Source organism: Protopterus annectens, chromosome 6.part0 (genome assembly GCF_019279795.1).
Source record: "Protopterus annectens isolate FY-2018-M chromosome 6.part0, PAN1.0, whole genome shotgun sequence".
NCBI lineage: Eukaryota > Metazoa > Chordata > Ceratodontiformes > Protopteridae > Protopterus > Protopterus annectens.
In genome coordinates, this window is record NC_056737.1 from 1,408,257,436 (window position 1) to 1,408,271,772 (window position 14,337).

The window sequence follows — 14,337 nt, forward strand, 5'->3', positions numbered from 1 at the left end:
CGAAGCAGAAGCAGTTCGCAAGTGCCAGTCGGCCGACTCCTGAGATTTTCGAAGTCGAATTTCAGATCCGAAGTCTTCAATAAAGCTAAGTACCCCATTGGGGAAACTTTTCTTGCCTCATACCGATGCCAGAAAAAGTTAACAATTGTATTTCTTGTGGGAAGCAAATACCTCATAAGGATTTTCATTCTTACTGCATACCTTGCCTAGGCCCGGACCACGACGTCTCTGGTTGTCGTTTTTGTGCTAGGTTTAATAAGCGTACTATTAAAAGACGCTTTGACTTCGCACAACACTACTTCAGTAGAAAATTTAACTACATTATGCCGTCGGAGCAACCGACTACCGGCGTGCACAAAAAACGCAAGGATAATGACAGGCAGCCTAGACCCAAGCCAGACTCCGAGGCCTCGGCTGGTCCGGTCTCCGGTTCACCGGTCTTCAGTGAGGCTCCGATGCAGCCCCTGACTACCGCAGATCTGGAACCCGAGACCGCTTCGGAGCTCTTGTCGGAAAATACTAGGCCTACGCAGCCATTTTGTTTAGCCCCTACCGACGACACTGCTGATAAAGATGTCGGTACTGCAGAAACACCTTTGGTTTCTGAAGGCGTCTTCAGACCGGCGATGCTCACAATAAAAACGTATCCTAAGACTAAGACTCCTATTAAACCTAAAAAGACTGCACTTCAGTCTCCAGTTCAAAGCCCCATGCCTAAGAAACAGATGCTCAAAATGGCTGAAGATTTGATTTCTTTAATCAGGGGTTCCCAACCCCCACCTGACAAAAGGCCTAGACAAGAGGAAGATTATGCCTCCTCTGAACAAGTGTCTATTTCCTCAGGCTCCTCTGAGGACCAGGATTACTCCTCCTCCCCTTATGAAGATTCTGATGCTGAGGATTCTATTCCCTCAGCTTCTCCTCCTGAAGACTACTCCTTTGGGGAAACTTTACACACTATGAGGGAACATTTTCACTGGGAAGGTCAGGACTACTCTGACTCAAAGAAAAGGCACAGAGAGTTTCTTTTACTCCCCCAGCACAGACCTCTTGCCATCCCCCCAGTTTTAGACATTGTGGATGATGTTTACTTAGAATCTAGTTTGAACCCAGATTCTCCGCCTCCTGCTCCAGCCAAACCAGACATATACTATAGAGTGCCTGACTCCCACAAATTCCTTTATAAAAGTCTTGTTGCTGATCCAGAGACTATCTCCCAGGGTCCCAAAGGGGCTAAGGCTTCTATGGCAAAAAATCCTGTACCCTCTGAAAGGGACTCCAGAGCACTAGACAGGTGGGGAAAAAAGGTTTACACCTCAGCCACTCTAGCTATGAGGGTTCTAAATTGCCAATTCCACATGCTAAAATATCAGCAATTTCTAATGTCTCAGTTAAAATAAAAAATGAGCACACTCCCTCAGCAGACTGACTTGAAAGAAATGCAGGATCTCTTGCATGCAACTGAACAGGTGGGCAAACATACTTTACAATGTGGGTTTGATTCTTTGGAGGCTTCCTGCAGAGCAGCTGTCACTGGGTCTGTTATACATAGGCATGCTTGGTTAAAGGAACAAACTCTGCCTGATCATGTTAAAGCAAAGCTTCTAGATGCTCCCTTACAACAGGATGTTCTTTTTGGAGTTAAAGCAGAAGTCTTAAAGAAAATGGAGGATAAGGCAAAATCTATGCAGACAGTCAAAGATTTTCTACAGGTACAGCCCCCTCGCTTCAGCAGAAATTGGCCAACAAAAAATTGGTCCTTTCCAGCTACTGACAGACCACAGAGGGGTAAATACAGACGTCCAAGAGGCAGAGGGCAACCACAAGTCCAGTACAAACCTCGACAATGGGGCACTGCAACACAGAAGGGAGGAGAAGACAGGTCCCAGACCACCAGAAGGCAAACTCAATGACTTGCACCTCATCTGGCCAAACAACACTCTCTTGACAGCCACCTTGGGAGGAAAACTCGCACTTTTTTCAGACAGCTGGCACATTGTCACAAAGGACAAATGGGTCCTAGACATAATTTCACGAGGATACAGATTCCATTTTCACACCTTGCCAATGAAAAGAGGAATGCCAAACCTGCCACAAAATCAATGGGCAGAGGCAGAAAAACAAATTACAGCTCTCATGGACATGAGAGCCATTCAACTGGTACCTACTCGAGAGCAAGGCCAAGGATTTTACTCAAGACTCTTTCTAGTTCCCAGAAAGGACAATTCCTGGAGACCAATTTTGGACCTTTCAATTCTAAACACCTTCTTACAAGTACCCAAATTCAAGATGCTAACACTACAGCAGCTTCTTCCCATGTTGGGCAAGAAAGCATGGCTAGTAACGTTGGACCTCAAGGAGGCATACCTGCATATCCCTATCAGACAAAGTTGCAGAAGATACCTCCGCTTCATTGCAGGTTCAACCCATTACCAATTCTCTGCACTGCCCTTTGGCTTATCTACTGCGCCCAGGGTCTTCACAAAATGCCTGGCACCAGTAATTGCATACTGCAGACAAAGAGGAATTCAAATATACCCAAACCTGGACGACTGCCTCATCCAAGCAGAAAGCAAGGACATCCTCTTACAACATCTGGCTTTTGTAAAACATCTTCTAAGTTGCCTGGGGTACACAGTAAACGAAAAGAAATCAAAACTAGTACCCTCACAAAATATGACATTCCTGGGTGCCAGCTTGAATACAACGGCACAGAAGGCTTACCTGACGCCAGACAAACAACTACAGCTGACTCAATATTTCAAAACAATGGCAACAAAGACCCAGCTACCTGCAAGAAAAATTCTGCAGGCCTTGGGCTTCATGGCATCTTGCATACTACTAATACCATTTGCAAAGCTGCATATGAGGAGATTACAGTGGTACCTAAAAAGCGTATGGTCTCAACACAGCCACAGCTTGGACACAATAATATCTCTCATTCCCTGCCTACAACAGGAATTTCTATGGTGGTCACAGGCATGTCACCTCAACAAGGGTCAGCCTTTCACCTTGCTCCCAGCCAGTCAAACTATGACAACAGATGCATCAGACTACGCCTGGGGGGCACACATGGTAGGACAGTGCGTTCAAGGCATATGGAGTGCAGATCAAAGGAATCTGCACATCAATCAAAAAGAGATGCTAGCTGTACAGAATGCTCTGACAGCCTTCAAGAATCTATTACATCCAGGACAGCTTACAATAAGGACAGACAACACCACAGTAATGTGGTACATAAACAAGGGGGTACACACTCTTACCCTCTATGCAGACAAGCAATGACCTTGTGGAGCACAGCTCTGGCTTACCAAGTTCAATTACAAGCTCAATTCCTGCCAGGAAAAAAGAACACATTGGCAGATGACCTCAGCAGAAACATCATGGATCCACACGAGTGGAAACTGGATCCACAAGTATTTGCAATGATAACTCAGAAATGGGGCCTTCCAGACATAGACCTGTTTGCCAGTCCTCAAAACTATCAACTAACAAAATTTTGTACAAGGACACTGCACCATCAAGCTTGGAAAGTGGACGCACTCTCATTCCGTTGGAGAAACCTGACAGTATATGCCTTCCCTCCATTGCCTCTCCTCACAAAGGTGCTTCTGAAAGTCGGAAAGGAGAGACCACGACTGATTCTCATAGCCCCAGACTGGCCACGCCAGCACTGGTACCCACTATTGAGGAATATGGCCCAGGGCCCACCTTGGATTTTACCACAAATTGCCCATTTGCTCACACAGCAAAACAGTAAGATTCTTCACAGCCAGCTCAAAACCTTAAATCTGGCTGCATGGCAAATCACCTAAGCATCCAGCCAGCTCCTCTTTCCCAAGCAGTTATGGATGTTATTCTGGAAGCTAGGAGGCCCAGCACCAGGAAGGCCTGTTCGGATAAATGGAAAAGGTTTTGTGCCTGGAACCAAGCTAAAGGCCAAAACACACTTCAGCCTCACATGCCTCAGATTCTACAGTATTTAACTGAGATGTTGCACAAAGGACTTTCTTTCTCTTCCATTCAAATCCATGCATCAGCTATTTCAGCCCACTACAACATGGATCCACCCTTATTTTCACATCCACTTCTAAGGCAGTTTCTCAGAGGGGCAAAAAACATTAGGCCTCCCAGGAGAGCACCCACACCAACATGGGACCTCAGTTTTGTTCTGGAAAAACTTACGCTACCTCCCTTTGATCCAGCTTTCTCTGCAGATCTACAGTTTCTATCATGGAAGACTGCCCTGCTGCTAGCAATAACTTCAGCTAGAAGAGTCTCAGAGCTGCAGGCACTAATGTCAGTGGAACCTTTCCTCATTTTCCATCAAGACAGAGTTTCTCTACGAACTAATCATTCCTTCATGCCTAAGGTGGTTTCCAGTGTGGCTTTAAATCAAACCATCCACTTACCCACCTTCTTCCCAAATCCACAGAACAAAGGAGAAAGACTCCTGCATTCCTTGGACATTCACAGGCAACTTTGTTACTACTTGGATAAAACTAAGGCTTTCAGAAAATCTGACCAGCTCTTTGTATCCTATGCTACAGCTTTACAAGGGAAGGCTATATCAAAACAAACCATTTCCAAATGGATAGGACATTGCATTCGTTTTTGCTATACCCATCATGGAAAACCAGTTCCTGCTACCATTAGGCCCCACTCTGCCAGGGCAACAGCTACATCTACAGTCTTCCTCAGGGGGGTTCCAACCAAGGAGATTTTGGAAGCTGCAACTTGGAGTTCAGTACACACCTTTACCGAACACTATCACTTACCTCTTTACTGTAAGACTAGAGCTGGCTTTGCCACTGCAGTTCTGCAGGGCCTTCTAGCCTCCTCTAACCCTCTGTAACTCCTCCACCCATCCTTAACTTTGGGATTCTACCCAAGTGTGATGACTGCAGCAGGGTAACACGATGAACATAGTACAGTTTTGTACCTACCATAAATGTAGATGTTCGAGTGTACACCCTGCTGCAGTCCAGGTTACCCTCCCTCCATCCCCTCTGAACTAACTGGCTAAATCTCTACAATTCCTTCCTGATGTATTTGCTTATAGCTGGTGGGATTTTGTGTTTGTGCAAAAATTACTTTATTTGGTACTAATTACTGACCACCTTTTTGGGGGCACCTGACATCTGGGGCAAGAAAAACTGAAGAAAATGGCGTCTGATGCATTATATATACCTGTGGCGCACTGACATCAGGGAAGAAGCGACAGCAACTGACGCCGGACCAAGACTTTGGAATTCCGGCCGACTGCGGGACCGCCTGACGACAGGATAACCCAAGTGTGATGACTGCAGCAGGGTGTACACTCGAACATCTACAGTTATGGTAGGCACAAAACTGTACTTTTGGGTGCTTCCCACGAGCATATGCAGTGCTCTGTCTGTCAGGAGTTTGTGCCTAAGACACTTTGTAATAGTATGTCCTCCTTGTCCATCTACATGGAGAATCAACTTCTTAAGATGTTACGATGGAATCCTCCCATCCTAAGAGCCAGCCGTCAGCCAAGAAGAAGGCCAAAAAAGTTAGGTCTGATCCAGTTGCTGTCCAGCCTCCCCCAGATGTTGAGGCTAGTGAAAGCCCAAAGAATTGTCCACTAGTTGCTTCAAATTCCTCTGCTGCAACCCAGTTGAAGGAGTCCATGGATTCTGCTTATCGCACGTCCTTGGAGACTTTTCAAACATCTGTCTGACACTGAGGGGGGAAACCTTGGCTGATTATATCCGAAGGGACAAGGGGGGATTCGTCAGATCTTAGGGAGGATATTCCTAGAACCATTATTGAGTCTTGCCAGAGCTCTGACCCTGCAAGTGAGTTTCATGTGGATATCCTGTAGAAGAAGAAACAAAAATCTAAGCATATTTCCCTTGTTAAGGATCCCCAATGTGAATGACAGGATTTTATTCAGGATTTTCAAGGAGTCTCTGTGCCTACTCCTCCCTGGTCATCCACTCCACTGAAGAGACATAGGGATTTGGATTCCTTGGATGAGGACTTGGACTTTAGAGAAGAGTCCCCCTTGGACTATGGTTCAGAGGGTAAGGACTCCCATTAGTCTAGACTCCCCCCCTGGCGGAACTTTCCTTTGAGGATACCATTGCCAGTGGGATTGTCCTCAAGTCTCTGAGAGTCAAAGAAAGATGATGCAAGTGCCTAAAGATGGTGTCTCTTAAGTCATCCGCTGTTCCTTCTCTTCTGGCTGCCCCCCTGGATACTTTCTCAGCATCATCTCTAGCCCCTGATTCTCAGCGCCCTGGACCAAAGAAGCCAGATAGATTCTGTAAAGTGCATGAGGAGTGCAAATTTCTTTATAAGTGCCCTTCTGCTGGCACTTCTGCAGTGTTAATCATCTCTGATAAGCCATTCAACATTGCAATAACTTTCAGAGATGTTATAATGTTGTAAGGCAAGGAATCACCCCACCAGCTATTAAACAGAGAGACACCCACATGAAAACCAGGAGCGTGTCCATGGCCGAGCTCAGCCCATTAAAAATTCCAATAAGTACCAGATGCTACTCACTGTATGCTCCAATATCTAAGCAGCACTCATCTGCCTAATAAAGAAACCTTATAAGCAAAAGAACTGAGTGAATATTCATTTATCTACTTGCTGTTAAATTTTTCCTGCCATACTAGCTAATCTGAGCTTTATCCCTGGTGTTAGACAGTACACTTGTGTACACTTACCATAAATGTAGATGTTCGAGTGTATTCACTGTTGCAGTCATTACACTTGGGTTATCCTGCTGGCAGGCTACCCTCATTCGGCCTGAATTCCAAAGTCTAGGTCCGGCATCGGTTGCTGTCGCCTCTTCCCTGACGTCAGTGCACCAGGGGTATAAAAGATGCAGCCGATGCCATTTTCTTCAGTTTTTTTCTTGCCTCAGATGTCAGGAGCCCCCAAAAGGGTAGGCTAAAATATGCCAATAAAACAAGCATGCACCAAAATATATAATACCTTCATCTACAAGCAAATGCACCACATAGGTTGTATAGGTCAGAGAAGAGCAGATAAGTTGCAGCAAAGATATGGGGGATGGTAGGTGGGTAACCTGGGCTGCAACAGTGAATACACTCGAACATCTACATTTATGGTAAGTGTACACAACTGTACTATGTTCTTCGTGTTTCACTGTTGCAGTCATTACACTTGGGTTGAATCCCAAAGCTAAGGTTGGGAGGCTGGAGCTAAATAGCATTATGAGCGGCTATGAGGCCCTGCAGTGGCAAACCCTGCCCTGGATTTAGAGTAGAGAGGTAAATGATGGTGCTTTGTAAAGGTGTGTACTGAACTCCAGGTAGCAGCCTCTAAAATGTCTTTGGTTGGTACTCCCCTGAGGAAGGCTGCTGAAGTGGCTGCTGCTCTGTTTGAATTTGGCCTAATGCCCTTAGGCACTGGCTTGCCATGTTGTGAATAGCAGAAACGAATGCAGTGGCCTATCCACTTTGAAATAGTCTGCTTTGAGATAGCCTTTCCTTGTGATCCTGCAGCATATGCCACTAGTATTTGCTCTGTCTTTCTGAAGGCTTTGGTTCTGTTCAAGTAGAAGCGTAGCTGTCTGTGTATGTCCAAAGAATGCAGAATTCTCTCCCCCTTATTCTGTGGGTTTGGATAAAAAGTAGGCAGATGAATAGTTTGGTTAAGGGCCACACTAGACACTACCTTAGGCATAAATGGGTTTGTCCTCAGAGAAACCCTGTCTGGATAAAAATGATAAAAGGTTCCACAGCCATGAGTGCCTGTAGCTCTGAGACTCGTCTTGCAGAGGTTATTGCTAGGAGCAGAGCTGTTTTCCAAGATAAAAACTTTATATCAGCTGTAGCAGCTGGCTCAAAAGGAGGCAGGGTGAGTTTTTTCAAAACATAATTGAGGTCCCATGCAGGTATTGGTGATCTCCTTGGAGGCCTTAAGTTTTTGGCTCCCCTGAGGTACTGCCTTAACAAGGAATGAGAAAAGATTGGTGGCTCTGTATTGTTACGAGCCGAAATGGCAGAGGCATGAATTTTAATTGATGAAAAGGATAGGCCTTTGTCCAGCATCTCAGTTAAGTATTGCAAAATCTGAGGAATATTTGGTACAGCTGTGTCAATTCCTTGTGCCTGGTTCCAAGCACAGAATCTCTTCCATTTTCCAGTGTAAGATTTTCTGGTACTAGGCCTTCTGGCCTCCAAAATGACATCCATTACAGCTTTAGTGAGAGGCGCGTTTTGCATCACTACATTATCCGCTATGCTGCCAGATTTAAGGTCTTTAGTTGGCTGTGCAGGATCTGATTGTTTTGTTGGGATAGTAGATGAGGTATTTGAGGCAAGGTCCAAGCCGGGCATTGAGACAAGTTCCTTAGGATTGGGTACCAGTGCTGGCGGGGCCAGTCTGGGGCAAATCAGTATCATCTTTGGCTTCTCTTGTGTGACCTTTAGGAGTACCTTGGGGAGGAGAGGCAGTGGAGGAAAGGCATATACTGCTAAGCTTTGCCAGCTGAAAGATAGGGTGTCCACTTTCCATGCTTGTCTGTGATAAGTCCTTGTGCAGAATCCTTTTAGTTGGTAGTTGTAAGGAGAGGCAAATAGATCTATATCCGGGCATCCCCATTTCCTTGTTATCATGCTAAAGACTTGTGGATCCAATTTCCACTCGTGGGGATCCATGAGGTTTCTGCTTAGTTCGTCTGCCAGAGTATTTATCTTTCCTGTCAGGAATTGTGCCTGCAGATGTACTTGGTAAGTCAATGCTGTGTCCCACAAAGTCATGGCTAGTCTGCAAAGGGGGTAAGAATGAGTGCCTCCCTGCTTGTTTATATACCACATGACCGTGGTGTTGTCTGTCTTTATCAGTAGTTGTCCCGGATGAAGTAGGTCCTTGAAGGCTGTCGGGGCATTCTGAACAGCTAGCATCTCTTTTTGATTGATATGTAGATGCATTTGGTTTGCGGACCATGTGCCTTGAATACATCTTCTTGCCATATGGGCCCCAGGCATAATCTGATGCATCCATTGTTAATGTCTGCCTGGCTGGGGGTAAAGTGAATGGCTGTCCCTTGTTATGGTGACGAGCCTTCGCCCACCAACGAAACTCCTGTTGCAGGCAAGGAATGAGGGTAATTATTGTTTCCAGGCTGTGGCAATGTTGAGTCCAAACACTTTTTAGGTACCATTGAAGTTTCCTCATATACAGTCTCGCATATGGAATTTGTAGAATGCAGGATGCCATGAAGCCCAAAGCCTGCAGAATTTTTCTTGCAGATAACTGGGCCTTTGTTGCCAACAGGTTGAAATAGGTAGTCACTTGCTTTTGTTTGTCTGGCGTGAGATAAGCCATCTGGGCAGTTGTATTTAAGCTTGCACCCAGGAATATTATCTCTTGAAAGGGTACTAGTTTTGATTTCTTTTCGTTGACTGTGTACCCAAGGCCTGTTAGAAATCTCTTTACAAACATCAGATGCTGTAGTAGAATGTCCCTGTTCTCTGCTTGAATTAGGCAGTCATCCAAGTAAGGATATATTTGTATTCCTCTTTGTCTGCAGAATGCAATTACTGGTGCCAGGCACTTTGTGAAGACCCTGGGCACATTAGATAAGCCAAAGGGCAGTGCAGAGAATTGGTAGTGCATTGAGCCAGCTTTGAATCTGAGGTATCTTCTGCATGTTTGTCTGATTGGGACATGCAGGAATGCCTCTTTTAGGTCTAAAGTCACAAGCCAAGCCTTCTTGCCCAGCATGGGCAGAAGTTGCTGTAGAGTTACCATTTTGAATTTTGGTATATCCAGAAATGTGTTTAGAATAGATACATCCAGTATTGGTCTCCAGGTCTTGTCCTTTCTTGGTACCAAGAACAGTCTTGAATAAAATCCTTGTCCCTGCTCTTGCTCTGGTACTTGTTGAATGGCCCTCATGTCCATGAGGGATGAGACTTGCTTTTGTGCCTCTGCCCATTGATGTTTTGGCAGGTCTGGCCAACCGTTTGTCCTTGGCAGGGTATGGAAGCGAAACTTGTAGCCTTGTGACACTATGTCTAGGACCCATTTGTCCTGGGTTATTATGTGCCAGTTTTGAGAAAAAAGTGCTAGTTTTCCCCCTAAAGGTGCTGCCAGAAGATAAGTGCTTGGTGCAGGCAGGGGGAAGTCATTGGGACTGTTTCCTGTATGGTTGTGATTTGTCTTCTCCACTTTTGGAGGTAGAAGCACCCCATTGTTTAGACCTGTACGAACCTTGGGGCTGGGATCTGCCTCTTGGGCGTCTGTATCTGCCCCTTTGTGGTCTGTCTGACACTAGAAAGGACCAATTCTTTGTAGGCCAGTGTCTGCCAAATCTTGGAGGCTGAATCTTTAAGAAATCCTTAACCGTTTGCATAGATTTGCTTTGTCCTCCATTTTCTTTAACACCTCTTCTGCTTTAACACCAAACAAAGTATCATGCTGTAATGGGGCATCTAATAATTTTGCTTTGACATGATCAGGCAGACTTTGTTCCATTAACCAAGCATGCCTCCTGATGACAGAACCCGTAACAGCGACTCTGCAGGAGGCCTCCAAAGAATCAAAACCACATTGCAAAGTATGCTTTCCAACTTGTTCAGCTGCATGCAGAAAATCCTGCATTTCTTTGTTTTCTGCACATTCAGAGTTTGTCAACATTTTCTGTTTAAGCAGTGACATAATATATTGCTGATATTTGAGCATATGAAACTGACTAAAGCCCTTATAGCCAAGGTAGCGGAAGTGTAAATCTTTTTTCCCCATCTGTCCAATGCCCTAGATTCCCTGTCAGAGGGGGTAGTGTTTTTTTGCAGTGGAAGCCTTGACCCCTTTGGGACCCTGAGAGATAGTTTCTGGGTCAGCAGCAGGGTTTTTGAAAAGGAATTTGAGAGTCAGGAACCCTGTAGTACCTGTCCGGCTTAACAGGAGCTTGGAGGTAAGGAGTCAGGGGTCAGACTGGACTCTGAAAATACATCATCAACAATGTCTAATACAGGTGGAATAGCTAGGGGCCTGTGTTGTGGTAGTAAAAGGAAGGTCTCTGAGCCTTTTCTTAGATTCTGAAAAATCTTGGCTCTCCCAGTGGAAATGCTCCCTCATGGTATGCAAGGTTTCCCCAAAAGAGTAATCCTCAGGAGGGGAGAGGCTGAAGGGTATAGATTCTTCAGTATCAGAATCCTCATAGGGAGGAAGAGAGTATTCCTTATCAGAAGAGGAATCAGATGAAATGGAAACCTGATCTGAAGATTCATATTCTGTCTCTTGCCTAGGCCTTTTATCATGAGGGGGATGGGAACCCCTGATCAAAGTAATTAAGTCTTCGGCCATTTTGAGCATCTGTTTTTTTGGGCATGGAGGCCTGACCATGAGGCTGTTGTACTTGTTTCTTTGTCTATAAGGGTGCTTTAGTCTTTGCCTTTGAAGCTGAAGTCGTTTTAATGTATAATTGAGTTGGTCTGAAAACACCTTCAGAAGCCGATGCCTGCTCAGCGGCTCTGGACCCATCTGAGGGAATAGTCTCCGAAGGTCCAATACCTTGAGTTTCCAGTGGCCTAGGCGACTCCACGTGGGAGTAGGTAGCGGCCTGCGGGTCTAAAGTAGAGGGTGTCGGGCTGTGAAGGCGCCTCACTGAGAACCTGCGAACCGGCGACTGGCTTAGAAGAAGCCTCGTCATTGGTTTTGGACCTCGGATGCCTGTCCTTTTCTTTTTCTTTGCATTTCTTGTGAATTCCGGTAGTCGGATGGCTATCTGATGTGTAATGCTAAATCGTACCGACGCTTAATAGTGCATTGGTTAAATCTAGCACAAAACCAACAACTAGCAACGTCGTGGTCAGGGCCTAGGCACGGAATACAGTAAGAATGAAAGTCCTTATGAGGTATTTGCTTCCCACAAGAGGTACAATTCTTAACTTTTTCTGACATCGGTCTGGAGCAAGAAAAAAGTTTCCCCAACGGGGTACTTAGCTTTTAATGAAAACTTCAGATCTGAAACTCGAACATGAAAATCTCAGGAGTCAGCCAACCGGCACTTGCAAACTGCTTATGCTTCGGGCACCGCGTGGCAAGAAAGATTGAAGAAAATGGAGTCGGCTGCATCTTTTATACCCCTGGCGCACTGACGTCAGGGAAGAGGCGATAGCAACTGACGTCGGACCTAGATTTTGGAATTCAGGCCGACTGTGGGTAGCCTGCCAGCAGGATAACCCAAGTGTAATGACTGCAACAGTGAAACACGAAAACAATCTACAGTCTTACCTCCAGCCTCAAAGGATTTCCACAAAGGAATAGGGCCAAGGCTGTGGAATCTGACGCAGATCTAAGAAGAAGCAGAAAGCTGTCAGCAAGACAAAGGACAGGGCAGTATCCACCGCAGGCATAAGTAAAAGAGGACAGCTGGAATCCCAAAGCATTCCACGGAAACCTCTAACAATGGCATACTACCTCCCCAAGCTATAGGAGAGAGGGTTCCCCCTTTGATAATAGGAAACAAGAGAGAACACAAAATAGCCTTACAGTTATCTGACCAATAGCCCATAAATCAGGCAAGTTTACACTGTTTTTCATTTTGTATTAAGACAGAAAAGCAAGTCTTGGTTCTGTAATGAAGAAAGGGATTGCATCTTGTGCTGCAGCCTGCACTATTATCTCAGTACAAGATAGCTTTGCTGAAGTGACGTGATATAGACCACTGACCTTCTCAAAGTGTTGCAGCTTAGAAGTAATTTCCAAATCAAGAGCAAGGTTTGGCAGAACTGCCTTTCAAGACCTGTGCTGTTAATCCTTTAGTACTACTTTCTGTTAATGTTTTTATTAATTTTAACTGTTATACTTTGCGGATTCTGAATTAACTTGTTACTTATGTATACAACACTAGCTATATGATAATTTCTCAGTCAGCAGGCATTGTATCCATTACTTCATCACCAAAATCCTTCTTCCAATGAACCTAGCATAAATAGACTTAGTCTTTTACTTTCCCAAAGCTTTTTTCATAGAATAACCTTTCTAGTTGTCTGTCAGGAAAGAACAAAGAAAAGACCTCCTCGTGTTTTAAATGATGTCTGATGAGTGGAACAGACCTCTGCCCTCCTTTGAGTGTGCCTTTCTCAGTATCTGGATCATACTGTGCATGTGTTGGCTGTTGATGAAGAGTGTGAATACTTCTGTCGAATGGGAGAAAGTTTGCAATATAGAGCCTTAGACTTCAAACTGAGGTTACTTTCATAGTTCCTAGTGTTTGATAATTACGTACTTGCATAACTAGGCTTTTCTGGAAAATTTGTATATGGTTATTTTAATCACTTCAGAGTTAAATTGTGACAAGTTTTGAAAAGAAGCAGGGGATTCAGTTTTTGGTTGCAAATGTCTTGGGAAAAATGTTTGGATTTGCAAAATAATTAATGTTGCTGTTTTCTTTCCGTTAAAGATGTCAGCCTGCTTCTGTGCTCCAGCCCAGTATTCTTCATCAAATCATCAGTATCGGGCAGTTTCATCAGTTCATTATGGTGCTCAGCAAAACCAGCCTCTTTCACAGCCTACTCAAACAGGTTTGATATTCATTGCTTTCTTTAACTTATGAATGCTAGCACGTAAATGCATGGTTTAACATCAGGATCTCTCCTTAGTGGATCTAAGTCTGTTCCACTTTGGCAGATGTTCTTCATCTCACATTGCTGCAGTCCTTACACTTGGGTAGTCCGCTGTCCTCGGTCGGCCCGAATATCAAAGTATAAGGCTGACGTCGGTCAAGGCGCATTTGACTGACATCAGGACGTCAGGGTACAAATGCGCATGACCGACGTCATATCCTCAGTCTTTTTTGCCGCATGGTCCGATGCAGAAGCAGCATTGCAAGTGCCGGTTGGCGTTCTGAAATTTTTCGATTTCAGAGTTTCAGACCGAGTCAAAGTTGGCTAAGTACCCGCTGGGGAATATTTTAGTTTTTCTTGCCTCAGTGGTTTACCGGATGTCAGAAAAAGTGAATAATTGTATTTCTTGTGGGAAACAGATACCGCATAGAGACTATCATACTTTGTGTATTCCTTGTTTAGGGCCTGAGCACGGCGTTGTTGGGTGTCGCTCTTGTGCTAGATTCAATAAGCGCACTATAAAGAGAAGGTTAGATTGTGCCAGGTTAGTCTTGAAGCGGTGCAATTATAAAATGCCGCCGGATGCTCCGGCGCCCGCTTCTTCAAGAAGCGCAAGGACAAAGCAGTTAAGCCTAGGCTAGAAGAACCGTCCGCACGGACGCCGGTTCTTTAGAGGTGTCGGTGGAGCCGGTGGTTCCACCGGAGGTTTCTTTGGGATCCCAGGAGAGACTTTGTTATTGCAGGATGTGGCCTCTCA

The 14,337-nt window shown here is 45.0% G+C and overlaps 1 protein-coding gene across 11 annotated transcripts in view; it reads left to right on the top strand.

Annotated features, from left to right (window-relative positions):
* R3HDM1 (R3H domain containing 1) overlaps positions 1–14,337 on the top strand; it is a 2,579,330-nt gene that overhangs the window by 1,609,352 nt on the left and 955,641 nt on the right. For all 11 annotated transcript variants that reach the window (XM_044074947.1, XM_044074954.1, XM_044074957.1 and 8 more), the window contains one exon: positions 13,418–13,538. In XM_044074947.1, coding sequence (XP_043930882.1) covers positions 13,418–13,538 — 121 coding nt within the window. The remainder of the gene's footprint in view (positions 1–13,417; positions 13,539–14,337) is intronic.